General features: G+C 35.2%; 2 protein-coding genes across 2 annotated transcripts in view; one reads left to right on the top strand and one right to left on the bottom strand.

The window, feature by feature from the left end:
* BLNK (B cell linker) overlaps positions 1 to 1,618 on the top strand; it is a 79,541-nt gene extending 77,923 nt beyond the window's left edge. The window contains exon 18 of the mRNA XM_052661068.1: positions 1,456 to 1,618. Coding sequence (XP_052517028.1) covers positions 1,456 to 1,575 — 120 coding nt within the window. The 3' untranslated portion in view covers positions 1,576 to 1,618. The remainder of the gene's footprint in view (positions 1 to 1,455) is intronic.
* An 8,677-nt stretch (positions 1,619 to 10,295) lies between these two features.
* ZNF518A (zinc finger protein 518A) lies at positions 10,296 to 14,750 on the bottom strand. Its single transcript, XM_052661179.1, has one exon. The coding sequence runs from the start codon at positions 14,748 to 14,750 to the stop codon at positions 10,296 to 10,298; it is 4,455 nt and encodes a 1,484-aa protein (XP_052517139.1).
* Positions 14,751 to 18,412: the final 3,662 nt, after the last annotated feature.

The following is an 18,412-nucleotide window of genomic DNA, read 5'->3' as shown; positions in this document are numbered from 1 at the left end:
ATTTTAAATAACAAAAATATTACAAAAAGGCCTCAACTCCACTCCTTACTTCAAATATTTCAACTCAGGTCAACCCCCTACTTCAAATATTTCAATCCCCAAACTGCAACAAAGTAATACTCAAAAATATTCAGAAGAGCATAAGGACAGAGTGAGATGCTTATTTGTGTAAGCACAGCAACACTCTCCCGTATTTCCTGGGTTCAGAACACACTTTTTCATTTGGAATTCACTGCAAAGAGGTTGTGCTATTTCATTTCTTGGTTTGTTAGTCCATAAATTTAACCTCCAACTGCATTCAGTTTAACAATATGCTGTGCCAAACAAACAGAATGAATGTCTTTATGAGTATCATAAAAAATTCACTGGCAAGCACAAGATGGGGAAATGACTGAAGAGAAAGTAAGAAATAAAGACTAAAGGTACTTGGAAGTCTCTGTCTCTCACCTCTCCTCCCTGACCTAGTATTCAGAAGCCAGTTATCAAGAAAACAACTGGTGTTTCATTTGAAAAACTGACTAATATTCTGAATATTTATTTAATATTTACTATTTGGAAGTTATCCAAATAATTAATGAAGGCTTTTAAACACTTTTTATTCTAGATGTTTATCTTTATATGAAAAACTGAAAATCAATTGATGATTATTACTAAATTATAAAGCAGTGTTGCAAAACAATTATCACTTTTAAAAAAATGACCCTAAAAGGCTTTATTTGATAATTGTGAGCTTGTAGCACTTTTGTATAATTGATGCATATCATTTCATGGTCTGTGTTACATTCATTATATCCTTCATTTAAAACATTGATTACTTTTCAGAAAAAAATTGTGATAGCCTTAAATTAAAACTAATAGACAATAGAAATTAATATACAGAAAAATAAGTATGTATAGTAACAGCCTCGCATGAAATTCCATTATTAATCAGACACTAATTTAGCTCTAAATTTATTAGGAGCTAAAGCAAAAATGGATATATGAGGGTTTATAAAGTTTTTCTTGTTAAAAAAAAGAACACAAAAACAAGCATGAATTAATCTGGGAAATAACTCTCTTGACACTAAATTCTAAGATTAATTTATTACATCAATCCTTGTATCTAAGACATGCAACCTAACAGACAGTCTATGTTTTATAAAGATAGACAAATTCAATGTATAACAGTTTTATACTTGATGCTAAATAAAAAACAAAATATTACAACATAACAAAGTAATTTCTCTAAGTAGTTATACTAATTGAGGATGTCAGTTGTGTTTTTAATCTTATTGAGTGGCCAGGGTCTGACACCTCAAAGGTTGTGGCCTTTGTTAATTTAGTCTTTTTTGGATAAAATGTCAGCTGGGAATAGTAACTTTGACTAACCTGAAAGAGTGGGAGAATACGGGAGGAGTAGAGCTCAAGGTTAATATAAGTTCCAATGTATAATTCATCTACCTTTTCTTGTTCTAGTACTTTGGAAGTGTTGCTGAAATCATCAGGAATCATCAACACAGCCCCCTGGTTCTTATTGACAGTCAGAATAACACAAAAGATTCCACAAGACTGAAATATGCAGTTAAAGTTCCATAAATTAAAAAACATTTTTAAAAGGAAGTCAACATCATTGCTTCAGATATTTTCCCTACTTCCACTTTTAAGGAAAAAGCCCCCAAAGTTCATATTTTGGGTTATGAATCATCCAATAATAAAACAGATGAGGAAGCTGTGGATTTCCTTATAAGAAACTCACAAGGACTTGTTCTATTACCTGAACTGAAAAATTGTTAATATCTGGTGAGGCTGAGAATATGCTACCAATATTCTCCAAATAAATGTCTCTATTAAAAAAAAAGGCGTAAAGTATTTTCGGTCATGTAAGAAAATAACACTTTACTTCCAAAATAAGAAAATGATATTCTTGGATAAAACAAAGCTGCTAAAAATTTAGGCCACCACAATAGTCCTGGTGCACTAATGTAACTAGGGTGTCTACTGTCAGTGCTTGACAATTATGTCCTGTTTAAAATTTTAATATGTATAAAATAAAATAATAATGTATGATATTCATAAGTACAGATAAGGGGGATGTAATGGTTCTTTTGTGTGTGTGTGCATTAGTTGCTCAGCTGTGTCTGACTCTCTACGACCTCATGGTCTGTCCGTGGAATTCTCCAGGCAAGAAAACTGGAGTTGGTTGACATTCCCTTCCTCGTTTTGAGCGCTCAAGATTAATATAAATTCCAACAAGAGATGTATACAGATACAGACTTTCTGCAAGTTAATTCTATAACTTTATATAGAGCTGAAAAGTAAAATAACTGACATGAAAAATTCACTAGAGGGGCTCAGCAACAGATCTGAGCAGGCAGAAGAAAGAATCCACGAGCTTAAAGATAAATCAATTAACATTGTCTATACTGAGGAAGAGAAAGATAAAAAGAGAGAGACATGAACAGAGCCTTAGAGACCTCTGGAACGCTATCAAGCATAGTGGTGTATTCAAAATGTGAGTCTCTGAAGCAGAGAAGAAAAAGCATCAGAAAGAATATCTGAATAATAAAAACTCCCCCAATTTGATTAAAAAAAAATTAGTCTACCAACCCAAAAAGCTTCATGAACTTCAAGTAGGATAAACTGTTAAAAAAAAAAAAGGAAAAAACCAGGAATATCATAATTAAACTACTGGAAGACAGAGAATCCTAAAAGCAGCAAGAGCAAAGTGACTCTTCACATATGAAGGGCTCTCAATAAGAACAGCTGATTTCTTGTCAGAAACCATGGAAGCCAAATGGCAGTGAGATGACATAGTCAAAGTCCTGCATAGAAAAAATTGCCACTCAAGGATTCTGTATTCAGCAAAACTAGTTTTCAAAAAGGAAGTTAGCACATTTTCAGGTAAACATTGCTAGCAGATCTGCTGTCCAAAAAAAGTCCTTCAAGTTTAAAAGATACTACTTAGTAATGCAATTCTACACAAAGAAAACACAGAACTGATAAATGTAAATACAAACACCAGCATAGGTAAATATAAAGGACAAAAAAAAAAAAAAACTATGTAATTTTTATTTGTAACTTTTTCCCCTTCTAATTTAAAAAAAATGCAGAAAGTAATAATTATAAATCTGCCTTGATGGGCACACAATTTATAAAGCTATAATCTATGACAATAATAGCATTGGGGGTGGAGAGATAAAGCTATGTAGAGCAAAGTTTCTAAAAAATGAAAATTGAAATAAAATCTGTATTAATCCAAACTAGGTCAAACAGATCAACTTTACAATGTCTTCCAATAAAACTGAGGTATCTTTTCTCTCGTTTTTTCACTTGTGATTTTGGTGTCATATCTAAGAAGGCTTTGACTAAACAATGGTCATAAATCTTACTTCTACAAGATTTATAGTTTTTGCTTATATTTAGGTTTATAATCCATTTTAATTTTGTGTATGTGGTGTGACTGCTTTTCTTCATTCTTTTTTCTGTCTGTGCTTCGTATTTCAAATCTCTTATTGATATTCAGATTTGCTGATTCTTCTGCCAGTTCAAATCAACAGTTGAGCCTCTCTATTATTCACTTTGGTCATTGTACTTTCCAATGAAAAAATTTTCATTTTGTTCTTTTTTTGTAATTTCTATCTTATTGATATTTTCCACTTGATATGACACTGTCAGAAATACTTAAATACTTTAAATCTGGTTTCCTTTAGGTCTTTGAACATATTTATAATAGCTGCTTAACATTCACCCTACATCTGGAACCCCTCAAATGAAGTTTCTAGTGCCCTTTTCCCTGGTATATCACACTTTCTTTGAAGGTCTAATTTTATGTTGAAAACTAGACAGTTTAGTTTTTATAATTTTAGTTATTATAATAATATTGCAGGATCTCTGTATACTCGTCCCCTACTCTGGACTTGCTTTTTAGTAACTTGGCTGAACTAATTCACCAAGTCTGTCCCCACAGTATGCAGCCTCTGATGTCAGTGGTCAACTTGTTTCCCCCTCAGTTTTATCCTTAAGTCTGACTGCCTAGGGGTTGCCTCTGAGTTGACACTATTTAGTCATTAGCCACTGATTGATCAGGCTTCCCTGGTAGCTCAGACAGTAAAGAATCCACCTACAATGCAAGAGACCTGGGTTCGATCCCTGGGTTGGGAAGATCCCCTGGAGAAAAAAATGGTTATCCACTTCGGTATTCTTGTCTGGAGAATTTCATGGACAGAAAAGCCTGGTGGGCTTTAGTTCATGGAATCACAAACAGTAGAACACGACTGAGCGACTAACACGCGTACACTCTGATTGATCAGAGGTTGTGCTTAAGACTCCTGAATCAGTGAGATTTACACCCTTTACATTGGATTTGTGTATGGCTTGGAATTTCTTTCACTGTTCAGGGAGTTTACAAGTTTTGCCCTACATTCAGCCAGAGTTGTTCTTACGTGGTTGCAGATTTGAGCACACACACATCCTTTCTGATTACAAGGGATGTCTGTAGTTTTATCCAGATTTTCTCTCTTGAGAGAAAGAGAAGCTTTAAGCTTCTCACTGATAGCTACTGGTATCACCAGCAATTGTTGGCCTTCAATAATTGCTAGATGATTGCTCTACTGTTCTCAACAATACTATAGGGTATAAACTACTCCAGTCTGATCCAGATAAAGTCAGGCCCCTTGCAACAGACAGTGTGTTACCAAGTCTTTGATGCTCACTCCAACCTTCCCCTGAACAGAAACTCTGTGCCTCTGTGCAATAGCGCAGGTTGTGGGGTGAGGGAGTGTTGGGAATTTGGCTCTTCATTGAATGTTCCCTGTCAAACAGCTGTGTTGGTGGTTGGGAAGGGCATGGAAGGAGAGTAGAATGTGCCAAGGTTCACTAGCTGTTAATGTATATACAATAGCTCTTCTGCCCCAGAAACCTGGGAGATGTAAACTGTCACATGACTGCCAATCTAACCAGAGCAGGTAGGTCTGTTCCAAGCTGTGGGGTAAAATGGGGCTACACACTTCTGTAGCTGTCCTGTCCTGTCCCTTATATTGCAGGAATTGCGAGTGGCGCAATGAGCACCACTACCCAGCTGCCACTGCCTTTTTGATATAACCCGTCTGCAGGTCACAGGCATGGAAAACGAGACCAACCAAAGAGTGCTACATTTAATCTTATACCCAGAAACATTTCTCCCAGCTTGGTTTTCCTTTTGGCAGATTCACACGATTTTTATTTTGTGGCTATTATGAATGGGTCTTCCTTTATTGCCTTCTAAATGACTACTGTTAAGTGTTCACAAAGCTAACTATTTCTCAATGTACTCTTCTGGATTTTCAAAATATTGAAATAGTCATTTGCAAAACTCTCTCCAAGTTTTCATTTTGTTTTCCTACAGTAACAATATTAGTAATGTGAAATAATTGAAGAGAGCAGGCACCTACATTTCTTAATTGAAAGAGGCAATTTGAATTGCAACCTGAATATAACCTTCATTTTAGGTTGAAGGACTCTAAAGTATTAGTGAAGAAATCTTTTAACATATTAAAAATGTCTCTATTAGAAATTAGCATTTTTAAATAAGTACATTCTTGGCATTGACTAAAATTATGATTTTCAAAACTGAAGTACATTAACATTCTTCCTACATTATTCAGATTTGTTGTTTAGTTGCTAACTCATGTCCAATTCTTATGTGATCCCATGGACTGTAGTCCCCCAGGCTCATTTGACCATGATTTCCCAGGTAGGAATACTGGAGTGGGTTGCCATCTCCTCCAGGGAAGCTTCCCGACCCAGAGATATAACCCATGTTTCCTACACAGCAGGCAAATTCTTTATCACTGAGCCACCTGGGAAGTCCTATTCAAATTTACAGTATCATAATTTATGATATTCACTTTTTAAAGAAAAAAGATTTTTAAACTAGAGGCATTTATTAACAGAAACCATTTTAGAGAAATACTCAGAAAATAATTCAAAGACTTTATCAAACACCTCTTCTAAGATACTGACTACTTCTTAATTTTCCAATTATTAAAGGGAGCATACTTAAAGCAATGAACACCAAAATCAACGAAGTTGATCCTATATTTCAATTCTCCACTATAGGTAAATTCTTCTGCAAATACCACACTCTTAACTAACATCTGTCAGTACGCTTCAACAGATGAGATTCCCCAAGGCACTTTGCTCAAAACAAGGTTCATAACAAAGGCTGTGGCAAGGAACAGAGCCAATACCTCAACACAAATGGGACAAATCCTCAGTAAGCAGATGTCAATGGTGAAAAGGAATCACTTATCAAGAAAAAATCGTAAGTGAGCTGCACAGAATTTATACTATATTCTGTTTTCAGCTCACCTCCATTTCCCCCCATCTTAAACAATTTCTATTACTTTTTCTGACTACGGATTTCAAAGCACTAAAAGAACTAGTATCTATTTCTCATCTAATCTTAACATAAATTCTCATAGCAATTGTTTGATTTTTGATCCCTCCATAAATTGCATTACTCTTAGCACACAAAACACCTATCTACTAATTATTTTCATCACCTTCACTACATTTTTGAACAAATACATCTATGGTGGTAACCGTTATCTACACACATTTTAGTTTCAATACTTTGAACCTTTTGTATAGTTGCTGTGAATCACAAAAAACTCTCTTAAAATTCTATTTTGAATAAAAATCTCAATCTAAGAACACATCTATGAGAGAAAGCAAGGGCTGGAAATACCATCTGATGGGCCAGATTAAGCCCACTGACAATTTTTTTAAACGAAGTTTTAATAAAATGAAGAAACACATGCAATTATAATTAAAAAAAATAGGGACACTCATTCACATGTTGTTTATTGCTGTTTCAGCATGACAACAGTTAAGTAGTTATAACAGAAACTAATGGCCTACAAAGCCTAAGTTATTTGTTAAGACCCTTTAGTTATCTTGTTGACTCCTTAATAAAAACGAAATTCTTAAAAATAATTACATTTCAATCTGTGCTGAATACTTAGTAAGACTATAAACTCTGAAGAGTTAAACTATTAGTTTAAGTAAATGACAAACAGGCCCTTTTCAATGGAGAAGGACAAGTAGGAAAAAATGAAAAACTCCTTACCCAGGAGCTAGACTGAAAAAGTAACACCAACTCTTCCAGTTGTACTAAGAACTTTGAATTAATGAATACTGTTTTTAAAAACCTTCTTTAGCTAACTTTCAGCTAGGAGGAAAGAAGGATAGAGGTTTCTATTTTCAGATTTCCTGCTATGGCAATAGAGGCTTCAAGTAGGTTTTCCTTCAGAATAACCTAAGTTAAAAAAAAACACCTCATAAAAGGTACCAACTAGAGGAACTGGCAATGGCAACTCACTCAAGTACTCTTGCCTGGAAACTCCCACGGACAGAGGAGCCTGGTGGGCTGCAGTTCATGGGGTTGCTGGAAGTTGGACACGACTGAGCGACTTCACTTTCACTTTTCACTTTTCTGCACTGGAGAAGGTAATGGCACCCCACTCCAGTACTCTTGCCTGGAAAATCCCATGGACGGAGGAGCCTGGTAGGCTGCAGTCCATGGGGTCGCTGGGAGTCAGACACGACTGAGCAACTTCACTTTCACTTTTCACTTTCATGCATTGGAGAAGGAAATGGCAACCCACTCCAATGTTCTTGCCTGGAGAATCCCAGGGACAGAGGAGCCTGGTGGGCTGCCCTCTATGGGGTCCCAGAGAGTCAGACATGACCGAAGTGACTTAGCAGCAGTAGAGGAACTGGTGCATAAAGTTTTTAAAAATAGCTTTTAAAACCTTAAGGCAAAAAATATGTATTTCAACATTACCATTATTTTTTTAAAGTATATTTTTATAGCGCTGCAAACAGTGGCAAGATAGTTCCTCCTCTCCCTTCTGTATTCACAGGTGAATCTAACCCTAACACAGCCACATTTCAGTTTTATTGTTGTTAGGGTACTGAAGAACATAACCCTGTGTCTTTTCAAGATTTTTTGATGTGGACCATTTTTAAAGTCTTTATTAAATTTGTTACAATATATGCTTCTGTTTTGGTCTTTTGGCCCTGAGGCATGTAGGATTTTAGCTTCCCTACCAGGGATCAAGCCCATATCCCCTGCATTGGAAGGCGAAGTCTTAATCACTGGACAGCCAGGGACGTCCCCTGTGGCTTTTTTTTAACCAGCACAGTTATATTGTAATACATACTACCCTTCTCAAACAAAATTTCACCTATAACTTTGGGGGTGGGGGAAGCCCATATTTTATTTTGCATTCACTAGCATTGAAAAAAAAAGTTTTGAAAACTAAATATTTCCCACTAGAATAAAATTCCCATTTGAATTCAGCACAGTAAAAGAAAAATGTGTAAACACAAACAAGATAAATTTAATGGAAGAAAATGTTTGTTACAGAAATTAACAATGCTTACCAGTCTTTAAACACCATACACATTATTAATATATATTGTATATTTCCAATCAACTCCATTCTTAGGCTCAATTTAAGAAACACAATTGTAACAGGTTTTATACAAAAAATACTTCACTTCTAAGAAAGTAGACAAACTGCACAAAAACAGTACATGTATAATGTGCATAGCAAGATAGCTTGAAGCGTCTATGTATGGCTTTCTTTAAAATAAAACTATTGGGGGAAAAGGCCCATTTGGGACCTAATGTTACAGTTGACGTATGTAAACTGTTTCACATCTTTTAGGCACTTGCTAACAATAGTGTTCAATCCCTGAAAACTGAATTTATATATAAAAAAAAAATTATACATCTGAAATAAAACCCCCCAAAATAACATGGGTAAAGTCTTATATATGCCTTTTAAATTAAACAATGAGTTTTATTAGTGCATGCACAGAACTAAATTGAAAGAAAATAAACTTTTTATCTCAAAAACTTTCTGTGCAAAATTTACATAACTGAAAGGTACAAAAATATGTACAGGTTTAAATTCTTTGTTATATACAGAAGAGAAGCCCTGAAGTTTTCATTCAATCAATGAAAAACATCATAACACTTGTAGTAACAATGTAACAAAAATTATATAGTAATTTTTTAATACAAGAACCCCATTACCCAATGATCCAACAAAATTTGACCCAAACTTACAAAGTGAGAAGTTTAAATCAATGATTCTGTTGTCATGAAAACATTCCTTTTTAAAATTCTACCTGTTGGGCATATCCCTTCAGAATCTGTCCTGAAGTTTTATGCATTGTCACTGAGTCCACTATTAATGCTTCTTCATTTCCAACTGCAACCAGTACATAATCTGCTTTGGGTTGTCAGTCATACTGAAATGTTGCTAACAAAAAATGGTTTGTCCCAATTGGACATATTCAGACACTAATAATAAACACAAAAGTGTGATTTACTTTGTTAATCTTGCTTCAAAATATTGTTTCTGAGGAGTAATTTTTAATTTTCGAGAAAAGCCATTCCCTTGGAAGTGCTTCTACGTTTCACTCTTTTTAAAGGGATGGCAACCAAGAAAAAAATTGGCCACTTGGTTTATGATGGAACAAACAACTTAAATAAAAGGAATGCAGGGTGAGTATAATCAAATTCAGAAAAATATTTAAGTTCTTTAAATGAACTTCAAACTAGATGGAGAGGTTAATTCTTCTCTCAAGACTGCCCATCTACTGCAACATGAGAGCCATTTAGAAAATCTCCTTGGAAAGGTGTTCCACTCAATGATGTGCCAGACAGCTTACAAGGAAAAAAGACCTACTCATCAAAAACTTTTACCAACCATCATATGAGGTGTAATTGTAGTGAGTTAAATGTACTCTCAGCAGAGCCTAGTTACCTTCAAAAGAACTACATCTTGCAGGAGAGTAAGTTCTTTACCTAAGCTCTCTTAGAGTATCTTCATGAATGACGAGAAACTCCTTCGGTTGCTTAGTGAAAGAGCTCTCAACCTTTTCAGAGGAGCTATAGTTATCAAGATTCATAAGGATAGTGGAAGAGAGGGAATGGGGCTGTCAGCTGCTACTCTCTTTACTAACAGTCCCTAAACTGGGAAAACTGTTTCATCATAGTTTTCTTTAGCCTTAACTTCCCAAAAACACATATTTAAAAAAATTAAATCAAAGTAAATCTGTGATTAGTTTCTTTCAAAACTAATGTGCACTGATGCAACTAATGTGCATTTTCAAATGCAACACTGAAACTTTTGCTCATCCATGAAATACAGCTAACTTTTAAATGTTTAACTTTGGTGCTATATTGAAGTAAAAAATGTCTGCATGGAGTAACCCAACTCACTATTTTCTTGTAAGGTAATTTTACTTTTCCTTGGTAATTATTCTAACATGTTCCAATCACGAGTAGCTTCCATTAAATGCCTCTGTCCATGACCAGCCCAAGCATCCTGATTGTCAAACACTCTACCGCAAAACCAACAGTTAAATTTAGCTTTCAGAATATTTTCAGAGGTAGTTTTCACAATCTGGTAATTGTTTTTGCTTGTCTTTTTGAGAGTTAACTTTAGCACAAATCTTTCCTTCACAGAACTAACAGGTTTAAATGTTTTGTGCCTCTTAGGAAAATCGTCGTAAGTTATTTCAGAAGGGTTAAAACAAACTGGCTTCAGTAAAGCATCGATAGTTCTTTTCGACAATGAAACCTTAAGAACACGTCCATTAAATTTAGCAACAGTTTTCATTACATTTACTACTTCTGGGGAATCTGCATCAGGATGATTCAAAACTACAACTGGTTGGTTTCTCCTAGGACATTTCACAAGCTGTTTGGAACTAAAGGGGAAAAGCCGCAGAGTTCTGACTGTATCTTTTGAAAGCCTAGGTCTGTTGAATTCAAATGATTCAGGGATACTTTCAGGCTTTGCTTTTTCTTTACACTTTCTGTGTAAGGCTTTTTTTCTTGGAGGTTCTTGGTAACTATCTCTACACTTGCGTTTACAGTTTCTGCTTCTAGATACAAAGGCAGTTTCAGAATCCTGACTTCTTACGTGACTTTTTATTCTTGAAACTTTTCTTTTCGAAGTCTTTTTCTTATTGAAGTTTCTCTCAATTGTACAATTTGTTTTACACCTTAATACCCTGGCATCTGAATGGTTGCTGATACATATTGGCTCCTCAGAAGATTCTGGGCATGTTGCAGTAGAAGTTATCACAATTTCGTTTGCTGGCATCATATCGTCTAGTAAGAAGGGTAAGGCATCTCTAGAAGATTCTGGCTCTTTCTGCTGTCCTGTAGTCTGGTTAGATGCTACACTGTCTTTCTGCAATGAGGATCCAGTGTTGCTTACTGACAGATTACTAGCAGCAGTCACATTTAAAACAGGGTTAAAAATTTTCAGCAATATTTTTTGTGGTGTTCCTTCAGGTTTCTTTGGCTGTATATTTTTCAAGCAAGTACTATTTTGGACTAATTTAGGTTTAAGCAGCTCAGTCTTATTTGGCATCACACACTTTAAAAAAACAGCTTGTTTGCCATCAGGCAAAAAGGTATAAAGAGGTGGTTTTGGAAAAATCTTGTTCTGTGGTTTTATTGAAGTGGAGATATTCAACTTAGTGCCCTGATGCTCAGGAATTATATTATGAGTAGGAACAGCTTTCACTGAAGAATTTGCTGGCGTTTTAATAATATAAGGGCCTTTTAATGACAAAGTATTTTCTGGGCTACTTTTCATGCTCACACAGCTGCCAATGCTGGAACAAAGTGCAGGGGTCAGACAATTACTGTTTGGTTCTACTTTCAAGAAAGGTGATCTGCAAGGTTCCTTAGTTGTAGTTCCACAAGCTTGAGCACTCTCAGTTTTGACAGCAGAAACACCTTCAAGTTTCCCATTATTAAATGTTAAAATCATTCCCGGTTTCTTGTTTAAAAGGAGAGGGGCAGGGATACCTTGTGTATTAACCAATGGTCTTCTTGCAACATGTAATCCAGAGTTACTAGCAAAGTGCAAGGGTACAAAAAAGCCTTTTGGAGTCTGAACAAATATAGCCTTTCTTGGTTCTGAATTTAGTGGATTATGCACATATAAAGAATGTGTTGTGGCTCGTAGTTTGTCTTTTACGAGCTGCTGTGTAATTATTGCATCTGACTGAGTCTTAGGCAATGTGCCAAAACCATAACTTCTAGGGGTCTTCTCTGAATCTCTCACATCCTGTGACAGCATTTGCTTTTCTTTTCCACTACAGTTTAAATTCAGATCATTTGTAGGCATATTAGTTCCCATACTACCAGATGGAATCGGGAAAAGGCCTTGTACTTTCAAGTCTTTTGAAGATTCAACTATTTTGTTTTCTCCCCCATGTTCCTGAAAAGACTGGGCACACTGAAGTGGAACATCTTTATCTGGACTGTTACTAGAGTCTTGTTTTACATCAGGTTTTGCTTTTAATACATCTAGTAGCAACTGGTTTAGTTCAGGTGGCAAAAGTTCTGATGCCTGCTGGCTCTGGAGTGAGAAAACAGATGTGATCCTAGGCATCATAGGTGACTCAACATTAGAAATGCCATCCCATTTAGGCTTTTCAGTCATGCTCTCTAAACTTTTATTTTCATTAGTGTATAGGTTTTGTCCATCAATGTTCTGTCCTTTTTCTAAAACACACTGTTCTTCGATTTCAGCTTGTGTTTTTAAAGTTCCATCTTTACTATTTAAAAGACTAATAGATGCTAACAGGCTATCTGGGTTTGAGCTCTCCTTCCTCACTAGTGATAAAACTGACTCAGTTAAAACTGTCTTGCTGGATGAAGATTCTCTTTGAGGGTTTTCACACATTGCTGTTCCTGAAAACCTACGACGTTTATTAGAATTATTCACTTTTGAGTAATTATGAAAAGGTAATGATCCTTGACTGGAAGATTCAACAGGTAACTCAGAGTTGATATAATTAATGCAATAATTATGCATATCTCCACTGTTGTATGAATTTGGTTTGGCAGTACATCTGACTTTATCTGGACTTTTAACTGTAGTACCTAACACCCCAGGGTGACATTGAGTAATATGACTGCCCCATAAGTCAACATTATCTCTTGTTTCTACTTTTGTGGTCAAATTCACTGATGCTGTAATCAAGTCTGACTCTACTGGTGAAGGAGATACACCTTTTTCATCATCCACTGCTGGAATATTATTACTTGTCTGAGATACCAAAGCCATTTCTTTTTCTGAAATTACTTTCCCTGAAAGTACAGGAGATGAAGATGAAAATGAAGGAGCTGCTTTCATGCAAACTGTGTCATTTAACTCAGTTGGTACTCCTGTTAAAAATGCAGTGGTATCCAAAGTCTGGGGCTGCATAACTGCCGTACTGTCCCTTGCAGCACCTGACTGTGAGCCTGGTAAATATAAATTCTGTTTACTGGTAGGCAACAGTTTTATTACAATATGCTGTTTTCCATCCACCATCTTGAAGCCCATAAACTTAGCACTGTAGTTAGCAGGAATTGTTATTCTGTTGTTTTTTATCATTAACACTGTAGGTCCTTGTACAGCAGTCTTCAAGAAACTTGAAGCAGAATTTGATCCCTCTTGAGCTCCATTACATTGTCCAGCGGACAGAAGAGTTGGTTTTTCCGACTCTGACTCAGCAGGTTTATCATTATTCTCACAGTATAGTCTTTCATGCTTTTCTTCACTTAAATGTTCCTGAACAAGATGGCTTGGGTCTTCAGATGTAGCCTGTGTTCTGTTCACTTTTTTAAGCACTTGAGTATTTTTTTCTATACTTCTGTCACTTGCATTGTTGACTTTCTTGCGTTTCCAGAATGTCTTCCTTGATGCACCTATTTTGTATCTTTTCAGTATTAGTTTAAGTCCTGCAGAAGACTTCGCCATCCTTTTTTCATATTTGTCCTTTTCCAGTTTTTCTTTCGCATATAAATGTTCTTTGTGCAAAGTTATAACATGTCTTACAAGGTGCTCTCTCCTGGTAGCACCATAGCTACAATATTGACAAGTGAAGGGAAAGGTACCAGAATGAATATAAAGGTGCTTCTGAAGCTCTCCTTTGGTTAGACATATATAATGACATTTACCACACTTATAAAGGATTTCGTTGTGTCTGTGGATATGCTGAACAAATGTGCCAACATCCTGGGTGGAGAACTCACACTTTTCACACTGAAAAGTACCATTTACACAATGTGTGGATGAAAAATGCTTTGTTAAGTCTAATAAAGTATATAAATTCTCATTGTTACAAATGTCACATTTTACTAACGTGATTCTATGAGTCCGTCTATGTTGTTTAAATACCTGGAAGTCATTTGCTGAAAAACTGCACATCTCACAAGGATAGGAAGGTAATTCACCATGGTGCCACATTTGAAAGTGTTTCTGCAAATCATTTGGGCTATACCGAGTGCTATCTTGGCACTTTAAACAATTGAAATTGAGTATTTTTGCAGACATTTTTATACCTTCGTCAACTCTCTCAGACTGATGAAGCAACATACACTCTTCCACAGAGCTTACAGTCTTTACATTGATAGATTTTCTTGCAGTCTGTGGCTTATGCTGAAATAATTTTCTGTATTTGTCAACTTCATGTTTCAACAGGACTTCATTTGGAATATTTATCTTCGGCAAAACAATTTTCACATTTTTTAGTCCATAATGAAAACTACTTTCTGAAATGTTTGGTTTAAGTTGGTTCTGAAATTTTGGTTCTGAAGTTTTTGATCTGAGACTATCAACTACCTCATTTTTCACATCATAATCTTTTTTTAAAGTATTTTGTTTTTCATCAAAAAATAAATGTTTCTGTTCAGATGGCATGATTTAATAATAAAACAAAACAATCCCAATTCTTTTTTTCCTGAAACTTCTTGAAGTTACTTGTAATTTGAACAGGAAACAATACTGTGCCGCAACATCTTCAGAATACCAGGATTTTCCCCACATTAACTCACCTAAAATTAAACAAAGAACTGAAATTTTCATCTCAGAAGTATCAGTAAAATTCATTTTAAAGTTCATTTTGACACAAAGCAAGAATGCTGATCAAACAAATAAGATATAAAAGACCTGTTAAGTAATTTAAGAGTAGCTTACCAAAAAGTAATAGTCTGAAGTAGAAATAATACTAATCTGGACCTCAGGAAATACAAGCGTTACTTTCGGCTCTGCTCTGTGACACTGGGCAAGGTTTGACTTCTCTGCACCTCAGTTTTCTCATCTAAAGAAAACCACAATTGGATAAACACCTTTAAGCTCTAAGATTTTATGTTAACTTGACACTATAGTTTTTAAACAATTTTTTAAAAATCTCAATAAGAGAGCCCTATAAACTGAAGTTCCACTTACACACATGGTTCCAATTATACACATAAACCATTAACTTTCTCAGTTACTTAGCTGACCCTATAGCTATTACATTGTGAGAATTTCAACAGACTTCTCTGTGGATTTTCAACTTTCCTAGTGCCTCAGGGATAATTTATGTTTAAAATAAAAGTTTCCCTCATCTAACAACAACAATAACAAAAAGATATTATCTACCCTCTCAAGTTATCATGACTAACTGGTTAAAAAAAGAAGACATTAAAAGGAGGAGTACATTTCCCTGCTGCTGCTACTGCTAAGTCACTTCAGTCGTGTCCGACTCTGTGCGACCCTGTAGACGGCAGCCCACCAGGCTCCTCCGTCCCTGGGATTCTCCAGGCAAGAACACTGGAGTGGGTTGCCATCTCCTTCTCCAATGCATGAAAGTGAAAAGTGAAAGTAAAGTTGCTCAGTCCTGTCCAACTCTCAGCGACCCCATAGACCACAGCCTACCAGGCTCCTCCGTCCATGGGATTTTCCAGGCAAGAGTACTGGTGTGGGTTGCCATTGCCTTCTAAATCTACTTACTACCTTTCTGGTTCCCTACCATTTTGGCTTTTTCTTTTTTTATCCCTAGAACTAAGGCAGATGGCAGCAAGGAAAGTCCTTGGCATTTTAGAATGTACTCGTTACAATTCGCCTCCATTAATTTAAAAAATTACTGGTTTGCGTTACTCTAAGCAAATCTCAGTCTCTGTGTTTTAGTTTCTTCACCTATAAAATGAAAAAAAAAAAAAAGAAGAAGAAGAAAGAAAATTACCCCTAACTATGTAACAGCATCCTGTAAGGTACCATATAAACCGTAGCTACCACCATTACTGTATGTACTTACCATGTATGAGACATTATGACAAGGTGCAGAGGACAAAAAAACTATAGAATTAAAAAGATGTTCAGTGGTTCAGTGGTTAAAACTCCAAGCTTTTGATGTGGAGGGTGTGGGTTCAATCCCTTGTCAGGGAACTAGGATCCCACATATTGCATGACACAGCCAAAAAATAAACAAATAGATACGACAATATATTGCTGAGAATGGAATCTGAGCACCAAAGGTTCAGTAGCAAAAATATCAGATGGTGTATTACAAGTAGTATTTTCTTACTTTCATGTTCTTAAATATGTATATAACTAATAATTAGATAAGCTAAAAAACTAAACTATAAATCACAGTAAGCTTCATCCATAATGTCTATCCAAAGGTCTCACCTCTGAATTCCAATTAATCTAAGTAACTAGGAACTTCACTGTTTTAAAAATCCTTCACTGAGGGAATATAATTAAAAGTTACATTACATTACTATTAAGAGGCCCTTTGAATATTTCTCAAACTTAAAAATTTGGTTGTGTCTAAAAGAACACCTTCAGTATTTTATATATATATACACACACACACACACATACATACTAACCTGAAAATGAATTCATTAGAAGTGTTTTGAGTTTCCTGAAAATTTTTTTTAATATATTATTCCTAATACAGTAAAAAAAATGTGAAACTTTTTACTATATTATTTAAAGCTAAACATAAAACTTTTTCTTTAAAAGTGAGAAAAATAATAAAGGACTAGAAAAAAGTTCAGTGATAACCTTGTGGATACTTCACAACAACTAAGAAAATTCTCTACAGAGTGTCACATTCTCAACAGTGACAAGCATCATAATCAACTATGGTGTTTTCACTACACCAGACTCTGAGCAGGGGGCTCAAATATGTGAAACTTCTTAAGCACATTGAGTAATGAGTCTTCCACATTTGCCAGAATATCATATTGTGGTCATTCCAGACTATCAATACCCAGGCTTTTCTATTTCTATATATAATTAAGAGGAGTCTGTATCACAGGTTTCATTACAAAAGGCAAACTGCTTCTTATAGTATATGTTACATGTCCAAAAATTTATATGTAATGCTAAAAAATACATATTTTGATAAAATTTCTAAATATCATCAACTTCATTTCAAAATACCTATATAATTTAAAATTTTTCTCATGAAAACACATATCCCAAAGGTTGACAACAAGTATATGATTTAAATAATTCAATCAACTAATACTAAAAAAAAAAATCTACTATAAATGTGATACATTTTGATGAGTGCTACTGAGAGATTCCAGAAACATGGTCGCCACCCTTAAATGCAGCTTATAATCTAAAGGATGAGGTGGAGCATATACTTATGTTAATACTTGGCTTATTCAGAGTTGACCATCCAGCACTAAAATAAAAAAATTTTAAAGCAGAAAATAAATAGGATGCATGGCAGCCAAAACAGATGTCACACAGTTCACCCATCAGAGTGCAAGTCCTTTCCTCACAGACAAAACAACACTGAAAAAAGGAACCACCTTATTAAGAAATCCATTTAGCTTTTACTTAAGTCTGATAACTGCTAATAAATTAATGTTGAATGTGACTATTTTTTGCATTTAATATATGACATGTATAGGCACCAATAGAGATTAGTATTTTATGTATCTTGGGGTTTATTTGCCCTCAAATTTTAAGTTTGGAGAATCTCTTTTGTCTTCAACTATGTTCAACCTGTTTTCTGTGAAAGCAATCAAACACAACACCTGGTACCAAATTTTTGAGGATTGCTACCTATGGGGAAAAAATGTGTTCCATTTTTTTAAAAAGGAAAGAAATTTTATTATAATTTTAATCTTTCAACCTACTAGCTAATACTCTTTCACTACAGACCACTCTCTATCTTACTAACAAGGATTACTGACTTTAAATCCCTTATTTAAATTACCGCCTTCTATATATGTATTATTATCTCATAAGATGACCAACATCTTCTCAAGCCTTAACATAATACTATTTGTTTAAAGTATGACTGGCCCTTTAAAAAGTAACCCAGAGTGTTTGCTGCATCAAGATGGCAACTCAAGCCATTTGATGGTCTTCCTCTCCCAACTGCTAAATATAAACTAAAAAACATAATTTTAAAGGTTCTATAAAATGTCAAGAATCTAAAATATATTCCATACAGATGCCACAAGGTGTTTGGAAGGTTAAGCAAGGTCCAGAGAGAGAAGAATGAAAACAAATGCTGATATGGCAACCCTTTTATAGCACCACTTTCAAAGAGGAAGCACAATTCCCAGTAA

This window comes from Budorcas taxicolor, chromosome 23 (genome assembly GCF_023091745.1).
Source record: "Budorcas taxicolor isolate Tak-1 chromosome 23, Takin1.1, whole genome shotgun sequence".
Lineage (NCBI taxonomy): Eukaryota > Metazoa > Chordata > Mammalia > Artiodactyla > Bovidae > Budorcas > Budorcas taxicolor.
The sequence above is the reverse complement of the archived record's forward strand: the minus strand, read 5'-3'. Positions and strand labels throughout refer to the sequence as shown.

What these genes read in the sequence shown, in the direction of transcription:
- ZNF518A (XM_052661179.1), bottom strand. Translation starts at nt 14,750, where the DNA reads ATGCCATCTGAACAGAAACATTTATTTTTTGATGAAAAACAAAATACT.